At 48.6% G+C, this 21076-nt stretch overlaps 1 protein-coding gene across 1 annotated transcript in view; it reads right to left on the bottom strand.

Moving 5' to 3' along the window:
* The window catches only part of LOC149358727 (uncharacterized), a 31326-nt gene extending 12644 nt beyond the window's left edge, over positions 1–18682 (bottom strand). Inside the window, exons 1-5 of the mRNA XM_089570895.1 lie at positions 18375–18682; positions 15800–15932; positions 13604–13765; positions 8116–8355; positions 944–1066 (exon numbers count right to left, since the gene is read on the bottom strand). Coding sequence (XP_089427021.1) covers positions 944–1066; positions 8116–8355; positions 13604–13765; positions 15800–15875 — 601 coding nt within the window. The 5' untranslated portion in view covers positions 15876–15932; positions 18375–18682. The remainder of the gene's footprint in view (positions 1–943; positions 1067–8115; positions 8356–13603; positions 13766–15799; positions 15933–18374) is intronic.
* Positions 18683–21076: the final 2394 nt, after the last annotated feature.

Here is a 21076-nt window from a genome sequence, read left to right as displayed (position 1 = left end):
TTCACTTAAAGCTACACCTGTCATTTTTCTTTCCATAGCTCGCTGCGCTGTCCTTAAAGGGAGACTGCATAGGTTTTATAAATAAACGAGCTTAAGAGGGTCGAATGTGTGAAACTTGCAGGAAAAGCATGCGAAGTCTTTTTGGGCTAGAGCTTGAAATAGTGAAGTAGTCGCCGATTAAAATCCGGACGCCCATCAAGCTTCTCCGCAGCGCACAACGCCAAGTGGGGGGCGCATGATGACGTCATCGAAGGTATCGGTATACATTTCCAACACGCAAACACCTGCTTTGAAGGAAAAAAGCAACGCCACCAGAGGCAAACCCTGCCGAGAGTTGTCTGGCAGCGTCTAACGACTCAGGGCAGGGAGTGGCTGACGACAGCGGTAATTTGAAATCATACCTTCCGTGACGTCACGCTGAACTTTCCTGCCCACCTCCAGTGCATTGAGCAGAAGCGCAAAATTCAATCGTCGATTACGTCACTATTTCAAATGCTAGTCCAAAAACACTTGGCATGTTTTACCTACAGTTTATATAGATTTGAAGTTTTCAATATGGCGAAATTCTCAAAAAAGTGCTGCAGTTGCCCTTTAACTTAAGCTGAACCTTTTTCGTTAGCCTCCACGTTTCTCCCCCGTAGGTGAGTACCGGTAAGATACAGCTGTTGTGTTCTTTTCTCTTGAGATAATTGCGAATACAATAAAAAATAACACAAGAACTGCCAATCTTGTAGTTTTTAAAGCTTCGTCCTGTGTCTTTTCGTCCACGTCTCGTCCTTTGAGACGTTTTAATCTTGTCAATTCTAAACCAACTGACCCAGCAGCAAGCTTTAACTGCGTTTTCTCGAGCGAAAGCTTTTCACCCATCACCACTTAAGCCGTCAGCCTGCCTGCGGCCACCGTAGAATGCCTTCTTACATAGGCATCGTTTGGCATCACTCACAGGCGCTCCTGGCCAGGTTGAGGCAGACGCCCGGGCTGTCCGAGTCCGGGTAGCGGCGGCAGTCGAAGACGCGTGACAACGCCAGCGTCGCCGGGATCAGCTTCTGGCAGTTCTCCGTGGCCACTGCGCAACGACAACAGCGCCGCACACAGTCAGGAACATGGTATTCTAACACCACATGTCAGGAGGGTTTGGGAGGCGAGAAGTCTGCAGTTCTGCAAGCGATACGTCCGAGACAGCGCTGCTCCTCTCCGTGTTTAGATTTAGACTACCCCCCAGCGATTTCGACGATGTCTTACGCGAAAAAAATGAAGCCTCAGCCAGACTCAGTATGGGTGTGCATGGCGATGGACCAAGCAAAGCTCAATTTTGGGGATGGCCCTGCACAGTTTGGTTTGGTTTATTGGGGTTTAACGTCCCAAAGCGACTCAGGCTATGAGAGACGCCGTAGTGGAGGGCTCCGGGAATTTCGACCACCTGGGGAGGCGAAATTCTAGAGGCCCATGTACTGCGCGACGTCAGTGCGCGTTAAAGAACCCCAGGTGGTCGAAATTTCCGGAGACCTTCACCACGGCGTCCCCCATAGCCTGAGTCGCTTTGGCACTGAGTCTTCCGAAATGAACGTAATCTCTTACGCGCGATTCATATGATCCTGGCACTTTGGCATACATAGGGTGCTAGCAACACTTCTGCGACCGGCTTGCTCAAAAAAAAAAAAAACAAAGAAAAAGAACGCTTCGTCCCAATAAGCTGCAGTTGTTCTAAACCCGTGATTTGTTCACCACTCAACAGAAAAGACCGAATAGCTAAGGACGCAGACATAAGAGTAGCAGCGTAGTCGGATCCTTGTAATTCCTCTACTCAGAAAAATGCCTCTACTCAGAAAAATGGGAGTCTGATAAATACGTTTGCTTTAATGCGCTAAAATAATAGGAGTACATGTTCGTCACGCGAATCTTCTACATTCATTAAACAGTCACTATTTTTTATTCCTGCGCAAAAGCTAACGCACAAAAACAACGAAAATACTCTGCCGAACTGCTAACTTTGCACAAGCTGACTGGCACAAGACATGACGGCACATTCGGTGAGAACAAACAGCGTAGGGATGGAACGTATTCGTCTATTCATTATACCATACTATAGCGCGTTGCTTGTTTTTACCATTCTCGTTACCTAACTTCACCGCTCTGAACTGAGGGCCCGTATAAATAAGCGTCCTGTACTCTTCCTACTCCTTCACCCTTCTGACGCACACTTATTCGAAACGTCTCCTCTCGGAGGTCCGACACGCGTGAGAACAACGCGCTCCGCATTCGATCACGTCTGAGAGACGAGGACGCATCTTCAGACGTTCAGCCGCGCCAAGCAGCGGCTTAATTATTGCCCGCACATGAACTCGATTATCGTTTGTTTCGTTAACCGGCCACAGCCTCGAACGATTGTCTCGTCTCAGCCAGAGCGAACGAAGTCGAAGCGGTCGCAATGAGACACGCCCTCCCCTCTTCCTCTATTTCGCTCTGTAGTTCGCCGACGAGCGGCAGTCTGTCAGCGTGCGATGGGGAGCTGCACTGCACGCTTGCCCGCGGCTGACGGCCGCAGCGTCTAACCCGTTCATTACAGGATCATCCCTTGTGGTTATCGAGGTCGTTCACCGCTCGCGGGAGAGACGTGCCGGACGAGCGCCGGGGAGGGAAACGGTTCGGAAGGAGGCCATGGGAACGTCCGCTGCGCGATCGATGGCGACACGGAATTCGAAAACGATTATTTCTGGAGACGACGTCCGACCCAGCCAGGGCGCCGAAGCGCAGAACGCAGTGTCCCCCGGCGGGTCACATCCACCGACCGGTGACCGGTGGGATGTTTGTTCCGCTACGGCGCTGTTTGACAAACGAGCGCTTGTTCGTGCTGAACCGCAACGGTTTGTAAAAAAAAATACAATATTAATAAAAAGATAAGAGGGTTGGATGAGGAGTGCGAGGGGCGGGGGATTGGCGAGTTAAACAAGACAGAAAATCGTGTCCTTCGCGAAAACGGATGCGTGTCCCTGACCTTGTTTTACTAGCAAACCCCTAAGCCTGCGTTGGACGTTATCGGCTTGTAACTGGGAAGGAGATCCGATCGGGCTGTATTCGACTACCTTGGACTGTTTCAAAAACGCAATGTCTATACGACACGCTCCGTCATCCTTGCCCCTTCTCTTTTTCGTTCAGCTAGTACGCGTGGCTCTCAAGATCACATAACGTGTTCCGTTTTCTCGGCAGCGCAGATCCTCCCGATCTGCGTGCCTGGACGGCTTTCCGCGATTCTCGGTCGTACGCGTGCACATTTGTCGCAGCAAGCCCGGCCTAATCGCGGTGAGCTCGCGCGTGCGCGAACTTCGATGGTGTCTGCGCACGAGATTGTATGACAGGTTTTCCCGTGCTCGAAGCAGATCTGCAAACACTGTGTGGCCTAGTTTAACCGCCCACGTCTCGCGCTTGCAGAAGCGAGAAAAGGAAACGATGAGGGTTATCTAAGCGGCAGGTGCATGGTCGTGAAGTAACGGTGCGAAACGGGAAAGATGACGCTCGAAAACAGATGTCCCGGGCAGCGATGGCGGAAAAGTGCTCGTCGAGAGCTGAGGCCTGATTACGTGCTGCCTAAGCGATCAACGTGTCTCCTATTTTTTTTTTTCTTAGATGCTTAAACTTAGAGAGACTTTGGCATCCTCAAGCGGTTACGGTTTTTTTTTTTTTTTTTCACTTCTCGTAAGGCTATCGGCAGACGTGGTACCCAAGAAAGAGGAAATTAGAGGAATTCGTCGATCTTCACCTCGTCCGGGAGGTTATCGCGGTCTTGTGAGATGTAGAGGTTCTCGTAAACGGTCGTGTGGGTCCGGTTACGTTGTGTGTCAGGGTTCGCGCTGCTACTAGGGAGGGCTTTCGAATTTCCTTTTCGCTTAAAACGCGAGCTATTTCAAGCTGAAGCCTCTAGCAGGGGTAGTATTCTTGCTATTCCTTGCGGCACCATGCTTGTCAGGTTACCTTTTGGATGTTTATTAATTCTCTTCCCCCATTTATCTCTCTCTTTTTTTTTTTTTTTGTAGAGCCTCGAGTGACCGTGGACAATGCTGCGATTTTTTTTTTCTTCTGCAGAAATGAAACAGCAATTGGTGCCTTAGATCCAGAAGTCATGTTGTGCCGATGCATTACTTGCGACAATTTGTAGTGCTCTGTCCAGTCGTTGTGTTTTGTCACACTAGAGGTCTCATATTTCATATTCCATATCTCATAAAACGCAGACGATATATGTAAATGTTTACGGCGTCTTTGTGCACAGCCCAACCAACCGCCTTGCATAAAAAACGAAACACAGTACCTCTGCCATTGCTCCACCTTCGAAAAAGAGCGCAAAATGCATAGTGTTTATTGCGTGTAGTAAACATATTTAGCACATATAGCTAAGATCCCCTTCCCCCATTTTTCTCAGCTTTACTTCTTGCTCACTTTCTGAGAACTGCCATCGAGCCAGTTGATTAAACAGAAGAAAATATTGTTTGATGGAACGCAGCGAACGGAACGAACTCAAAGTAAGCGTCCAGAGAAGAACCTCGACATAGGAACTCAGATAGCTGTGTTCAGTGTTCTGTGCGTGGTTTTGCTGAGTGCGTTCTGTTCCTTGAGCTGGCAGCTCGAAATGTGCACCAACAGATGAGAAACAATTGATTCTGAGAGAAAAAAGAAAGAAAAGAATGGAATTTCAATGTGTAACCCAAAATAATCATAATAAAATAATGTGACACTCAGTATGCATGTGTCAGCATAATAGAGAGAGATAAGCATCCCGGACTAAAATTGAACGCGGGCGCTAGCCAATACATAGTGTGCATAGCTAGAAGGGTAGATGCTCGGGCTTAGTTCATATTTCAGGAAAAAAAAAAAAAAACGTAGCGCCAGAAAGAGTCAAGGGCGTAGCGCTGTGTGTGTCCCTCTTTCTCAGTCCTTGTCTTTTTTTACGCTGCGTTTTTTTTTTTCCCCTGTTACTACAGCCCTTGTATAGCCAGGCAATTTGCTTTGCCGTTTCCTCCTCCTCTCTGTTGGCTATCAGCTATTTTACTATTTTACCGGGCGCCCAACACAGATCGATAGACAGGTCTGAAGCGAAGACAGGGGGGGGGAGGGGGGGGGGGGGTGATCGGAGGAATGCTTTCCGCCTGTCGCCCGTGACCAAGTGTCTTTTCCGTCTCCGCTATTCCACGCTCGCTACACGCGCCGTAAACAGCTCGTTGCTGCCTCCGGGCGTTCTTCATCTTCCTCATTACTCTCGCATCCCTTCACGATTGCTCCGCTGACCCCGCCTTGAAAAACGGCGCTGCGCTCCTCCGAGACCAGTGCGCGGTGGAAACTAGTCCAGGAGGACGAACCCCCGCTGGCAGCGGATTCCCAGCCACTCTCGCTGACGCAATGACCCTTGCTCGACGCGCCTGAATAACCCCTATATGGAGACCTCGGACTAAATAATATACATTGATATAAGGCCGCGTTCGAATTACGTGCGTCCTAGGCCCCCCTTCCCCTTGATCTTTTTCTGTCCCGTCTGGGATGGGAGTGGAAATTAAAAGGCCTCCGGTCACGTCTCATTTCGCGGCAGCCTTATAGATACGAGCAATAACTTGGGCAGCACACACTGCCGACTGAACGAGCTCTCGATGCTACCGTGGGCAGTTCCACTTGTGTGCTCGTCCTAGCGAGAAGCCAGCCCGGGTCATGCTATTGCCCTCTATACCCAGATGCCCGCTCTTTGAGAAAGGCACGATGGCGTACTAAAACGCGTGCGTACCAAAAAACACAAAGAACAAAGCTTGACAATGATCTAGTTCTGGTGTGTATTGTTTTTAGCCCTATTAACTAAGTATGGCCTGCACCAATGTATATATATGTCGTGACTATGTATCTTGTGCTGTATGTGCAGCCACAATCAAAAGTTCATAGAACGCGAAGTTAGCGAGAAAAACCTAGTGTATTCGCTGTCTTTGAGCGTACAAAGCAGTGTATAAAGCAGTGAAACTGCAATGGACCGGCTATCCCGGCCGTTCCGAGCTCGGAATGACGCAATTTTACATGTGCGGCAATCCATTTTATAGTATGCAGCATTTTCTGTTCTTGTATAAACTGGCTCCGCTTACATAAACACCCACGTTCATACAGGGTGTCCCAGCTAAATGTAACCAAGCTTTTAAAAAACACGGGGTGTCCTAGCCGTGTGAAACCAAATGAGGGTTGTTTAGAGTCGCGTGACCTAGTCTGCAGTATTTTTTTCGTTCTTCAAGGTTGAATAATTAGTGAAGCTTAATTAACTAACTTTTTAATTATTGACTTGAGGAACAAAGTCTCAATCGAAAAGTTGTAGATCGCTTTGAGAAACAGCTTACTGAGACATTTGCAGCGAAGTAATATTTACGTATAGTAGTTTTTTTACCGGCCTTTAACCATAACCAGCACAATAAGAAAAAGCTTTCACATGACAACTGTGCCACTTCAACGTCCCAAGACGCGCCTTAAAGAATAAAATCCATTTTTTCTGAAGTCCTCTCCTCGATGAGACTTTGGGTGCACATTGGGGCAGAGAAGTGAACGAGCAGCTGGTCACGTGACAACTTTCTTCTAAGGCCAATAAATGAAGCTACGTAAATCATAACTTGACGGAAACAGCACGACTAGCGGTTTTTTGAGGTGATCTAGAACTTTTGAATTGACACTTTCTTCCTGAAGTTAATAATTAAAAAGTTAGTTAATTAAACTTAACTAATTAATTAACTTTGAAGAGCGAAAAAAATACTCAAGACTAGGCCACGCGACTATAAACAACTCTGAGTTGGTTTCACTGGACTAGGACACTTCGCATTTTTTAAAAGTTTGGTAACATTTAGCTGGGACACCCTGTATATGCGCACACGAAGCAAGCAGCTAGGTGCGGTAATGTCGACACAGAGGCTTCAATAACGTATGTTGCCGGGCTAGTTGCTTTTGCATTTTATAAAAAGACATGGCGTTACAAGTACACGTACTAAAAGACGAGGAGTCGAAGGACAGGCGCCAGTCCTTGGTTAGTCGTTCCTTTGCCTGTCCTTCGCATGTCCTTTGCCTGTCCTTCGCATGTCCTTTGCCTGTCATTTGACTGTCCTTCGCCCATCCTTTGCCCGTCCTCCGCCTGTCCTTCGCCTGTCCTTCGCATGTCCTTCGCCCGTCCTTCGCCTGTTCTTCGTATCCTCGTCTTCTTGTGCGTGTACTTGTAGCGCCATGTCTTCTTCAAAAATCGACACAGAGGTTTCAGCATGCTGAAAGCGAACTGGGTCACAACATGGTCCTGCAGGCTTACTCAGCATAGTGCTCACGAGGTCACTCGTCCAGCCTCATTGCAACCCTCCCTCAGTTACAGAGGATAACCCAGATCTCAGTGATTCGGAGCCACTCGAGTCATACCAAATTCAGCGATCATAAATGAGACCCGAGCCTGAGTCCGAATGCGGTAAAGTGAGCACAGCTTCGTCTGAGCTGATGTGAGCTCGCGGCGCACTGAATCTGAACCCACAAGCAACCATGAGTCTACGTGAAAGCTTGGAGCAGCGTAGGTTAGAGTTCACTAATCCTATCACTTGTGAAATATGTGAATCAAAATCCGGCCATGACATGCGTCCGCCCGCCTATATGAGTTGAGCAATCAGCCAATAACAACTAGAGATATTCCATTCAGGAAATTTTCCCTCCTTCAGGGAATTTCAAGGGCAAATTTTAGCGAAAAAGGGAATTATTGCAGCGTTTTTGGGAATCTTAAGCGAAATTGTTCTTTTTTTTTATAAACTGACAGAGCTTTCAATCTACTTCAGGGGTAAATTTTAGCGAAAAGCGAATTATTAGGGAATCTTAAGCGAAAACTGACAGAGCTTTCAAGCTGCTCCAGGGGAAAAAAAGAAGAGCCCAAAACAGGGAATTTTGGTTCTAACTGGGGTAATTTTTGGTTACGGAACGGAACATCACTGTTAACGACGCTCCTGTAACTCTCCGTTCTCCACCACAACTATGCTTTGGCGCAGCTTGTGAGCAGTTTATTAGTACGCCGTTGGTAGTTTCGCGACTGCTGTGGAAAAAAAAAAAAAAACTCTCCGCCATGAATAGCAGTGCATTTCATACCTTTGCAGAACTTCCGGCACGGCAGCAGGGTGCGACCGCCGCGGCAGGGCGGCTCGAGGAGGGCACAGAGCAGCTGCTTGAGCCTCGGGTTGCACTCGGTCTTGAGCATGAGCGCGAAGAAGAGCAGCGTCCGGTCGAGCGACACCCGGTCCCGGTCGCCCACCAGGTTGGGCAGCAGCGTCGAGTTGTACGGCAGAACGTCGTCGCACAGCGAAAGCTGTCGCGGCCGGCACACCGCCACTGCAATGTCGCATGAGCACGCTCAGCACGTTCGCTTAAAGGGCAGCTGGAGAGGTCTTGTAATCTGACGAGTTTAAAGAGGTCGAATGTGTGAATCTCGCAGGGAAAGCATGCGAAGTCTTTTTTGTGCTAGCATTTGAAATGACGGCGTAATCGCCGAATAAACCAGAGTGGCTGTGCACGGCTTCTCTGCCGTGCACAGCGACGGGCAGGGGCTGCACTGACGACGTCAAGTATGAGAGTGCTACGTTTCCCGCGTAGAAACAGTTGCTTCAAGGAAAAAAAAACAAAACAACAACGCCGCCGAAGGTGAAGCCCACGAAGACTTGTTTGGCGGCATCGGACGACGCATGGCAGCATGTGGGCGAAGGCGGCGGACATCTTAAATTTCGGCAACAGTGACGTCTTCATGAGTTTCTCTGCATTCCTTTAACGCAGCGAGGAGAAGCCTGAACATCAGGGCGGTTTTTTTAACTAGCGGTTATGTCATCATTTTAGATGCTAGCACATAACCACTTCGCATGCTTTACCTAGAACCTTCATATATTCTAATTCTGGAATAACCTTGAATTCTCAAAAAAGCCATTTCAGCTTCCCTTTAACGAGACGACACTGGGATGTTGTTTGAGCACGTTATGTGCAGTAACGCCTTTTAACACCCTCTGGGCACCCTCTTAACACATTTAGAGCAAATCGATTATTGTTTTTTTCCTCAGCCCGTACTGGCGTGGTGTATGGCAAAGTCTGGGTGTTTCAAGGAAGTAACCATGGGTGCAAAAAGCCAAAAACATTTTTATGCCCTTAAGGGTGTTAAAGTACTGCGCACGTCAATTACCACCCGCCTTGTGTGCTTCACCCAAGTGCTCATGCGAAGCGGTTTTGCGGTTGGCAATTATACAATTCTTCAAGTCCGCGTCTCCGCAGGGACCTTCCCTTTTCAATTTTATGCTTCTTACGTGTTACAAAAGAAGGCTACCAACTGCAGACGTTAAATTTTTTCGTTGCTAACTCTTTACAGCCAGTAAACTGTAAAAATAGCATGTATTCCCTGGCCATGAGCTTCGCTATCTTTTTCTTAGCTGAACTTCGTAGCGTGCAGTGAACAAGTTTGTATGCGACGCTTGTTCAGGCTTGGGCATGACACGAATTCTTTGAAATATCTTATGAATTATATGCAGCCCCACTCAACAAGGTCGATATCACTCATGTAACGAGGTATGCATGCGTTAATGCCTGACAGCGACACTTCCAGTAAAAATACCGTTCGCAGAAGAATCAAAATCAGCGCATTTACCTATACGTAGCTGTGGCGTCTGGCAGCGGTGGAAATCTTTCTGAATGGGACTGAAGTCAGATCTAATCGGGTTATGATTTGGGAAAGCTGCACTGTTTTGAGGAACACCATCACTCTAGTTCGGTTTGTTTTAGTTTATTACTTGAAGGTGATGAATTACGAAAAATGAGTTTGAAATGAGGAAAGAAAAAAAGAAACATTTGCGTCTAAGTTGTCAGATTTCCGCGTATATGCACGTACTCATGAGACCGCCATTTTCGCTTCTCGAAAGTTCGGCTCTCGGTTTATTTTTTCGCGGACACGTCACTAATCGAAAATGCTATCAAGTATCTTGCGTTCCTGGGTAATGCTATGAAAAAAAAAAATGAAGAACCAACGTTCATGACTGCAGACAAACAGTCGAAGTCAAATCCTTGTTGCGATACCATCGACTCAATGACGTGTCTAAGATTAATGTGACATCGAGTTACGTCCGTGGGCTCCTCAGCCAAAATAGGCAGCATCGAAGTCTACTAAAGGATTACGAAAACCCGGACCTTGGGTTTAGCAAAGGTGTTCTCCTGACCTCCGCGGTTTCCACATATCTTTCAGACAGTCGTCTGCATCGGCCTTCATTATCTTTACCATCCTCCGAATGCGCAGAATATGGGCTGTTTCGGAGTAGAAAAATAAAAAAGGTGAGGGGAAGGGAATCTAATGGTTGAAGGGCCAGAAACAGTGCGCGACAACTATCTAGAGCCGCATTCGCCCTATATACATAACTGGGGTCTCTCCTCTAACGTGCCCAACGGGCACATCTTCCGCCACTAGTATACGGTCAAGTTAAAGTGATCGCTGAATATCTAGTAGACGTCGGGCACCGTTATACAGGGTTCCGAGCGCCAGCCGCTGTTATCTTACTAACCGACAAACCTAAGGCAGCACCGATCCGCCCACCGAAGCAGAAGAAATGCGAAGGGCCAAGAGACGCCTTGCGAAGGTGCGCCCGAACGAGATGCGCATATCGGCGTCGCGTCCCGATTCTCCCCGCATTTTTAAACCTAGCGAAACTAAACCGGAGCCGACACGCTTTCGGCGTCGGCGCGATCGTCGACGGCGTATAGCGGCCATGCGAGGTGCGCACACAAACGAGTTGCTGCTGCTTCTGCCGGACGCCCGTGTTTTCTCTCAGGCTAGGGATGCTACGACGCGCGGCGGCGGCGCCAGATTCAGGGTCACGTTCGCGGACGCGCTACTATACTACAATTCTCTCTTGCCGAGGACGAGGAGGGGGGAGGGGGCCAGCGGCGTTTCATTTCGGTGTCAGGTCGCTTGTCCCCCTGTCACGTTCAGAATACGAGAGGGGGGAGGGGGGGGGGGGTGCGTCCGAAGGCCGGCCAAGGGCGATTAACCTGGAAGCTCGAGTGGCAGGAGCCCGTATCCAGGAGCGCAGAAGCTTATAGCACGCTCCCGCAGTTCGAGATCCTCATTACGCTCGCACGTGAGCGCGGTCAACGGTGTGTGCACAGTAGACAGCGTCGCGCGCGCGTGCTGGCCCAGGCTGTCATCGGAGAAGTTTTCTGGGTGGGGAGATGAAAAGAGGTCCCGCGATGCATGCAACCAAGCGGGAGCGGGAGGAACAGCAGGGGGTGGGATAGCAGCCGGGTGCATCTTCTTTTTCGTGCGTGCGGTGAAAGCGCAAAGAGGGTGCGCTGCTCAGCTTAATTCTCCGACAGCCGCATAGTAATGACGGCCCTGTCCCAAAATAAAATCAAGTAAGTATAACGAGACGCCCGCAACGCTGACGGCTGCGACCCCGTTCCCGGCCCGCCTGCCGCCTGGGTCTTCTTCACGCGCATCATCGGTCCCGTTTTCGCCTTCTTCGGCCGTCCTGTTTCCCTTTTGCGGCAGCAGGCAGTGTAGAAAGACGGGCCAAGCCTCCGAGATCTGGGCTGGAGCCGAACGTCCTTGGCTAATGGGGCACGCGTCCTTCGCTAGCCCGGCCCTTCGTTGTCTTTCGTTGATGGTGGATGAAGCGGGTGCCTTGACTTGGCTGAACCGGGTTCAAGGGCCTCGATGCGCCAGATGACATGCATCCGAGCCAGGGGGCTATCGCTGTACACTTACTGGAAGGGCTCAAGAGGAGAGGAAAACGAAGGACTAATTGATGGTTCGACAGGGGGTGGGCTGACCGGTCTTGCGATTAGAATAAGTGCGCGCTCGCGAAACAAACTGACTCGTCTTTCTCGAAGATGGCAAGAGCGCCTCCGAGAGAAGGAAAATCTCGATGGTGGTTGCGCACGGTGGCTAACCTTTCCCACGAGTGGGCTGAACGTACGTACGCGAAACGATGGCATGGCCTTTGTTGGTGCTGTCTGTATGTACACATGACGGAGTATGGAGCGGAGAGCCCAGATTGCGTTAATGGGGTCTTCTGCGTGGAAGCGAAGGGGAATTTATTGAAGACGCTGCGTATAGCTTCGCTAAGTCGCTTGTCCCCGTGACACGGCAAGAAAAAATTGATAGGCAGTGTCTAAATGCGGCCAGGGTAAGCTGTACAAGACGAGTGCTCAGTATGCCTGTCTCCGCAGTGATTGTATTCTGTGCCAACCTGCTCTTCATATGAAATGCAGTGATTTCAATTCAGGGCTATAGGCATGTGGTTAGAATTAATAACAAAAGGTCATCATCCTCGGCATTCTCAGAAAAAAAAATCTGGCTTGTCGACTTAGGCGGGAACCGCGATGCCATGAATGTGCTGAAGGGAGAATCATCTTGTTTCTGAACCCTTTTCCTCACGTTTTGACGCGTTTTGGTATTCAGAGGTGCCATAAAGCCTCCGTTATACGGTTGAGAAGCAAAAACCTGTTGCTCGGTTACTTTTGATAAAGGTGGTACCTGTTCCTCGGTTACTTTTAGTAAAGGTGGTACCTGTTGCGCGGTTACTTTTGGTAAAGGTGGTACTGTTGCTCGGTTACTTTTGGTAAAGGTGGTACCTGTTCCTCGGTTACTTTTGGTAAAGGTGGTACCTGTTCCTCGGTTACTTTTGGTAAAGGTGGTACCTGTTCCTCGGTTACTTTTGGTAAAGGTGGTACTGTTGCTCGGTTACTTTTGGTAAAGGTGGTACCTGTTCCTCGGTTACTTTTGGTAAAGGTGGTACCTGTTCCTCGGTTACTTTTGGTAAAGGTGGTACCTGTTCCTCGGTTACTTTTGGTAAAGGTGGTACCTGTTCCTCGGTTACTTTTGGTAAAGGTGGTACTGTTGCTCGGTTACTTTTGGTAAAGGTGGTACCTGTTCCTCGGTTACTTTTGGTAAAGGTGGTACCTGTTCCTCGGTTACTTTTGGTAAAGGTGGTACCTGTTCCTCGGTTACTTTTGGTAAAGGTGGTACCTGTTCCTCGGTTACTTTTGGTAAAGGTGGTACTGTTGCTCGGTTACTTTTGGTAAAGGTGGTACCTGTTCCTCGGTTACTTTTGGTAAAGGTGGTACCTGTTCCTCGGTTACTTTTGGTAAAGGTGGTACTGTTGCGCGGTTACTTTTGGTAAAGATGGTACCTGTTCCTCGGTTACTTTTGGTAAAGGTGGTACCTGTTCCTCGGTTACTTTTGGTAAAGGTGGTACTGTTGCTCGGTTACTTTTGGTAAAGGTGGTACTGTTGCTCGGTTACTTTTGGTAAAGGTGGTACCTGTTCCTCGGTTACTTTTGGTAAAGGTGGTACCTGTTCCTCGGTTACTTTTGGTAAAGGTGGTACCTGTTCCTCGGTTACTTTTGGTAAAGGTGGTACTGTTGCTCGGTTACTTTTGGTAAAGATGGTACTGTTGCTCGGTTACTTTTGGTAAAGGTGGTACTGTTGCTCGGTTACTTTTGGTAAAGGTGGTACTGTTGTTCGGTTACTTTTGGTAAAGGTGGTACTGTTGCTCGGTTACTTCTGGTAAATTTGGTACCTGTTCCTCGGTTACTTTTGGTAAAGGTGGTACCTGTTCTGTAGCGGTCGTCAGTCATCCACGTCGTCCTGGGTAGCACGGGGTGCCCGTAGAACTTGGCTACGTTCCTGGCGTGGCTGCGGCTGGACGGGTAGCGGCCCGGCAGTACAAAGGGCAGCCCCAGGCCGTCCAGCGTGTAGAGGGAGTTGTCGGCGCCTACGCAGGTTCGCATGCATGCAGGTCAGAAAGGAAGCACCGCACCGTCACTGCAGTTGTTCACGATTAGGACGCAGCACTGCCGTATATACCAGACAAAGATGCGGACGATGAAGGCGCGCTTGAGCTTCGTTTCTTCTATATTTGAGACTATGTTTATTGCTTCAGGACAGGTCTGTCCTGTCGCTGGTTGTGAATTCAATTACACATGTAGCAATGCTCAATAAAGAATTATTTTATGGGAGCAACTACACTGATTAGCATCTGCCTGAGCACAGCTATATTTAATTAAATGAAATATACTCCACCGTACAATGCTCTGAATACTCCCTCCATACTTAATCCATACACCTTCCGTACATAATCATACTCCTTAGAATACTCTAAGTGCAATAAAAGCGTCATATTCCTTGCTTTTGCTCGTTCTTTGAGCTTCTAATGAGTTTTCTTTTGCAGCCCGTTTGCTGTGCAACCACTTGCCTTATTTTTAGCCTTTGGAAAATGCAAAAAAAAGAGATAAAATTTGGCACGCAGCTCTCGCAATGTTTTGATACTGTTTACTAGATTATTTTTACGTGCCTAAGACGCTCCCGGGATATGAGGCACACTGTACAGTGGAGGGCTCTGAATTGACTTCTACCACTTCTGATTTCCTTTAAAGTGGCCCAAGTGGTTAGCACACGAATATTTTTTTTTAAATTTCTCCTCTATTCGAACGCAGGCGGCGCAACCGAGTTCGAACCTGCGTTCTCGTGCTGGTTAGCAGAACGCCGTAGTCAACGAGCCATTGCATCGGGTTCTCCCCTGTTCAAGTTTCCCTATCATTCCAAGTCTGCTGAAGAAGTCACCTTGTACAATTTCGTGTGTGCTTCGCTTTTGACTTTTCACTGAGACCTCTTAACTTGTTTAATTTGCTGAGTAAACATGATCTTAAAATTCAGTTAACATCAAAATATATGATCTGTTTTATCCATTTTCCATTCAGTTTTTTTTTACATGGTTTAAATCCAGGAGTAGCTTTCGTAACTCTTCTACGGAATGGTTCTCTGTCCTGGGAGAGCTCAAGTTTTACCAAGCAAATCTTTTTGTTCTTTTTCTTTTGCAGTGATTTTGACTTCTTTTTTGTTTGGATTTCGGGTTTTGCTATATTTGGCAGCTGTATTTATTCGTCTTCGTCAGTTGCTTGCGAAGGTTGGGGCTTGTGCGTATTTTAGACATTTATTTTGGGTGCAGTGTTTAGCCGAATGATTGACATTATTAACAAAAAAACTGCTTGTCTTTTTCTTTTCAACTTAACCGCACTGACTGTGAATTTGCTTTCTCTTTAAACCTTCTGATTTCTTGCATGTATTCTCACCAAATATTGCCTGCTTTATTTCTAAGATTTGTGGCTTTGCACATCAATTTTGTAATTATTATTTAACATTGTAAAGAGCATTATTATTTCTGTGCTGGAGCTGCACTGATGCCGCACTAATGTTTTAACTTTGTATTTTCTTTAGCGGTAACGTGGAAACACGTCGAACTAATCGCTCGGCTTTTTGCCTTACCTGCTCCATCCCTGAGATGAAAAATAAATGTATTACTATTATTATTTTTTCTTCTTAATGCTGTGATAGCCAAGAAACGAAAACTCGAACAAAAGTAACGAAATTCCAGCATTTCGCTGTTACCGTCCCCACATTGCATAAATGCAAAAAGCTCCATGGTCGGTTTGTTAAGGAAAAAGAAGAATTCGTGCCTAATTGAATCTTCAAGTTATAATAATTTCTAAACGTCTAAGAACAATAGAACTTGATTGGAGGCCAGTACTAAAGCGCCTCATTAAAAGGTAGCGCTTACTTCTGCATGCATTAAAGCGTCTCATAACCTCCTCCTATTTCCCGTATACTCCACCAATGGGACTTGCTTCTTTATAAAGCATGCGCTGCCCCACATAGCTGGAGCGGTTAAAGCGCAACTACAGAGCACGGCATCCTCCTTCGTCGATGCGACACGCTATTTCTTGCTTCTGATACGACTACAGTGGCTCACCGCTGTAGTACGCAGAGGCTAGGCAGGCCAACGCTAACTGCAGAAGCACGGGTAGAGCACGCCGGCCTGCGTCCATGTCTCGCCGAGATGGAGCACGATCCTTGCCGTGGAGTGGGCTTAGCGCAGCGTCGGCCTGGGAGAAATGCGCGCTGTGGGCTCTGGCAAACTTTTCCCTGGCAACAAAGCAAATAATAGAAAGTTGAACCCGAAAGGAGTCTCAATGCGTTTTAATGCGAGTACATCTCTCGCATTGCGTGGCTCCTTGTACGAAAACCCTGCCGTCATCAGGAACCCGTGGCAGGCACGCGTGGCAGAAACGCGGCACGCAAGTGACGCCATCACCCGTCCTGGAGTAATAGGCCGCCGGCATTCATTTGCGTTGACAACGTTACCACCGGCATCGTTATGCATGCCAGGATTTCAACTACGACCCGTCGAGCTCGGAGACTGCCTCGGTGCAGACGTACAGATGTGCGCTGTGAACTCAGCGACATAACTCAGTGACACGCAAAGTGACAATTAATGTTCTTGCATTTACACATCACAAGAATTGCTTAGGTACCCCCAAAATTATTTTCTCGATTGCTGATATAGAAGTGCCTAAAACTCTTGCCATGAGGTTCTGTATCTCGGTGATGGTGCAGCGCTAAAAGCGCAGGTGCAGATGTTTTATGACAAAAGGAAAGACGAAGTAATTGTCGCACTCCCAATGTACTTTCAACCATGCCAGAGGGATTGAACTGAGGCAGAGAGATAGAGCCATCTTAGCGGATTACTACGGACTAATTCGGCCACATGCGGTTGGCGCAGCACACGGAAATTTTCGCCTTTACCGAAATACGGCTGGGATTCGATCCCACGACCTCGTACTCAGCAACAAACGCCATGAAAAGTGATACACCGCGGCAGGTTCGTTTCACCGCCAATACAAGACAATGCAGCTTCGTCTGGGGTCAGTTTCTCCAGATGGGAAGGTGTTTGTTGCTTTTAAGACAGTCAGAGGGAGTGAACAAGAGTAGCGAAGATGACATCAAATGCTAAACAGCGGTCTGCCAACTTTCGTAAAAAAAAATAGGGAAATGGTAGCGGAAGCTACGAGCTTGTATATTGTCGAAGATTTAGATATATTAGATCATACCATTTTAACCAGTACACACGACTGATGTAACAATAAAGAAATACATCTACCCGAGAGTTTGCACTGCAAGGTGCTGCAATATGCATATCCTTGGTGACACGTACCGGTGAGGAAAAAAAGTAAGGGGAGCATGAAATTGCCTTCTAACGTTTTTCACACGTTGCCTAATTGAAACTGGCAACTATGGTATGTGCATGCTGTTAGTGGTCGCAAGTGAGATTTCTCGTACTACTTGAAGTCGCGTTGTTTCACGGAAGCTTTTCTCAGCGTGTATTGTTGCCAGGTAGTCCATCTCGTAGGACGCATGTGAAGACATTACAGTTTGTTTGCTCTGAGGGAATCACACTGCTTTATAACAATGCCGCTTGAGGCAAGTTAGCACACTCGAAAAGGATACAACTGGAGTGCTTTTAGTGCAAGTAATGTCACCATATTAGATATGTTTTCCCAACGCACGCGACAGGCGCTGTGAACTTGACTTATTGTGGGATTTCACATTAAGTAGATGCTGCATCCCTATGTCATCACAGTTTTAACTCCTGATTGGAATGCAACGAAGTTCGGCAGAATCGCTGTGACAGTAGCCTGACATGGGACCCCCCTCAACTCTACTGTCCCTTTAAATGTTGGGCTAAAAATCTTTGTGTAACGGTAAAGTAGAACTAAAATTCAATTATATACACCAATTTATTTACTCTGCTAACCTGCCTGCCCAGAAGAAGAAACTAGCTGAGCACGGGGGCGATATTAGCGGTCCTCTTGATCCTTGTATCATCGCCTAAAATTGGAACCCCGCAAAAATGTAGCGCAAGCAATTTGACGTTTTTCCATCAGTAAGTCTGAGTAGTGCAAAAGCTTTCCCGATGCACATCAAGTACGCAGTACTTTAGGATGCTCAACAGACAAGAACGCGAGCACGCTCCCTTAACTGGGCGTTCTTCGGCCATCTTCTTAGGCATGCAATGCAGTCATCGAGGTCTTTGTAGTATTGATTTTTTTTTCTCGCTGTCACAGGCTCAAGCAGAAAGAGGCAAATCCACCTGCACGTGGGAGACATTCAGTTCTAATTCGAATGAAGAAATCTGAAGCGGTCACTTCTGCACAACTCTTAAGCACCACACTAACTGAAACGTGGTATCCATGACACGATGGAGTTTCCTATCGCAAGCGCCGTCCTGCCGTCAGCAGCGTTTCTAAGCTGACCTTCTTAGACGCTAGATGGTGATCAGAAGAAAGCGTTCTCTCATCAAGTTCAAACACGCAAAGGACTGCTCTTGTCCTTCCTCGTCTGGCTTTCCCGCAACACCTACGCGCGTGGCGGAGAAAGTGGCCGTCGCGTCGCCGCGTCACGAGACGGCGCCCACCTACGGCCGGGCCGCCTGTGGGAAAAGCGCGAGTGCATTCGCGCCTGTCGTGTAGAAGCCGCCGATAACTCACTCGTTGCCGCCGAGACGGTCACGACGCACCGGAGATGAAAGCCAAGCCGGCGTTCCGCGTGTTCTTTTTCCGACGTCGGGCCGGTCTGTTGTCAAAACGCCGCACTGTCGTCTTCGCCGTCTGCGTCAGTGAAGCCCCGCCGCTTGAGCCGGATCGGAGAGTGTGCTCCAAGGCAGCTCGGTGCACGCCGGTGATGGGATCTGGCGCCTCCAGTGACGGCGATCCCTCCTCGACTCGGGCGTATCCCAGGTCACTGGGGCCGCTCTTAAGGGGAGAGGGGGAGACGCCGGTGCGCCGCACTCTCCTCCTCTCTGGGTACTACTCTTAACCCCCTCCCCCTGGCTGCACAGCTTGGAAGAAGGCCATTATCGTTTCCCCCTCACCCACTGCCGGGCCGCACAGCCAACATCTCCGAGACGGCGACCACTCGATGAACCGGAGAAGAGGGCCGAGTTGAACGCGAGTGAGAAGGTGAGGGGGAGAGAGAGAGAGAGAAGGCACATAAAAGGAACGAGAACAACGGGTTTCCTTCTGTTTCGTTTCTTCTTTCCGCCCCGTCTGCGCTCGCGCCGACGGCGAGAGGGGAAAAGGCAATGCTGCAGGGGGGCACCACGCGGTCTGTGCCGACGGCGCTACTCAAACAAACGCCGCCGCCGCCGACGAAGCCGTGCCCCGGGGTCCCATCGCTCTGATCCGGATTCGCGGGGGTGCGCCGCCGATGGAGGCCCGTGTGTGGCCCGTTCGCGCCTCACTCCCCGGGCCGCCGCCCGAGAGGGATTAGCCGGGCCCGACCGCGGTGCGCGCGCGGAAGCACGTGCTTGAGCGCGCGCGCGCGCGTGGGTCGCGAAAGGATCTGCCATTTTTTTTTCTTATTGTTTCGAAGCTGGCCGTCTGGAGGTTACGCGGGAAGGGGGCGTGGGTCGGCGTTTGCGCTGTCGTGGGAGGAGACCAATTCACGCCGCCGCATTCTCGTAACGTTCCTCCGGGTTAATTACTTTTGATTCGCGCAGGGCCCCCGCTTCTTTTTACTCGCCCGCTAAACCTTTTGCATCGTCTTGTTTGCGAGTGAACGAGGCGAGCACTTCCGTTACAGAGATTAGTTCGTTCTAGCGGACCTATATTGCCCGATATGTAGGCTACGCTCAGATGTAGATGGCCCGCATTGCCTGTGACGTAAGATACGCTCCAGACTAAATGAACATCGCAAGCAATTAATGGAGGCGTATGGGTGTTATTAAAGCAAGCGGACCCCTCTTAGCTCCACCGTGCCACTAAGATTACGAAAAAGCGGGATCATGCATGCATTGTCTGGGTAGCGAAAAAATAATAGAGCGGAATGAATCATTTTGAGGCCCCGTAACGGAAATGACAATGCCCTCTAGGCTCATCTCAATGAACTACTGGGGGGAGTAAGGAGCGTAGAATCGAGGCGCATAGAATAGATTCCGGAAAGCTCCTGAGAAGAGGTCTCCCCAAATAGGAGCGTTTGGTTGTTCCAGGAAGCACGAAATGCGCAATTCTCTGCTCCGTCGGTGATGCCTTCGATGGACAACTAATGAAAAAGTCTGCCTTGTGATGGAGAAACGACGTTCAGACAATGTGCATCCAAGAATGAAGGCCTACTTAAGCGTCATGTAGTCGCTTGTTTGCAGTTTATCTTGCGCTCTTTTTTCAGCAGGCACAGCAGCAGCAGCTGCTCTGTAAACGCTAATACACAGTGCATGGAACACAACTCACAGTCGCAACCGTTACTAACGACGCTTGTCGCTCGAAGCACAATGGTGACTTTCGTGAGCATTGTTGCGATGCAATGCTTCTGGATGCAGCCTCTCGCCATCACGCTGACATACTTCCGCATACAGTGCCTTGACGATGACTAACGGCGAAGGAAATGGGTTCACGGCCACTGTGCCGGTATGTCGACGGACAATGGTCAAACCGTTCTCCAGCTGCTACACTCCTTGTGATTTTTTTCTTTGGATGACATCACGGCCGTACAACGCCCCTCGGCCTCTAAGAGAGAGAGAGAGAGAAACGATATTTGCACGGTCGTAGTTCTTTTACCGCGGTCTGATATAGCGTTGCATCTGATTTGTCTCTCTGGCGCTACCTCTGTCAGTATTGTTTGCACTGCAGTCCTGCTATGCGCCCTAGAAAAGAACAATGCTTCACAAAATAAACAGGAAAATATGACGCGGAAAAAGTGCGCGAACAAAGCTATGTGCCTTCCGTTTATATTTCTGCTGAACTAGATTTCAAAAACGTTTGGTTCAAGGAGAGCGACATTCGCTGTGTGGTTGAAGTCTGGAGGCAGTCAAAAGAGGACACGTGACAAGACCTTATTCACCTTTGGGGAACAGCTAAGTAACGATGCCAGGCTGTCGGTATAGATAGAGAGAGATTAAAATTTATTAATGCAAGATCCTTAGTACGGAACCGTTGTCTTCGCGTGGTTGAAATGGGAGCACAACAATCCAAGACCCTGAAGGAGTGGTTAGCGGACTGCTCACCGGCCTGCATAAAAAGCATGGTATTTATTAGATATTGCCCGGCATATATATGTCTTGAGGTTCGTAGTCCGGTTTATCTACCGAACATTCGCTAGTGCTGAAAGAAGCAAAAATAGATGTCCTGCCATTTTCGATGTACTATCACTATGAATGCGTGTAAGTTCAAGATTAATGTAATCAGGGGACGGGTCA

The sequence above is a fragment of the Amblyomma mixtum genome, chromosome 2, assembly GCF_055824585.1.
Source record: "Amblyomma mixtum isolate Tamu chromosome 2, ASM5582458v1, whole genome shotgun sequence".
Lineage (NCBI taxonomy): Eukaryota > Metazoa > Arthropoda > Arachnida > Ixodida > Ixodidae > Amblyomma > Amblyomma mixtum.
Note: the sequence above shows the minus strand (reverse complement) of the source record. Positions and strands in the feature narration are given on the sequence as shown.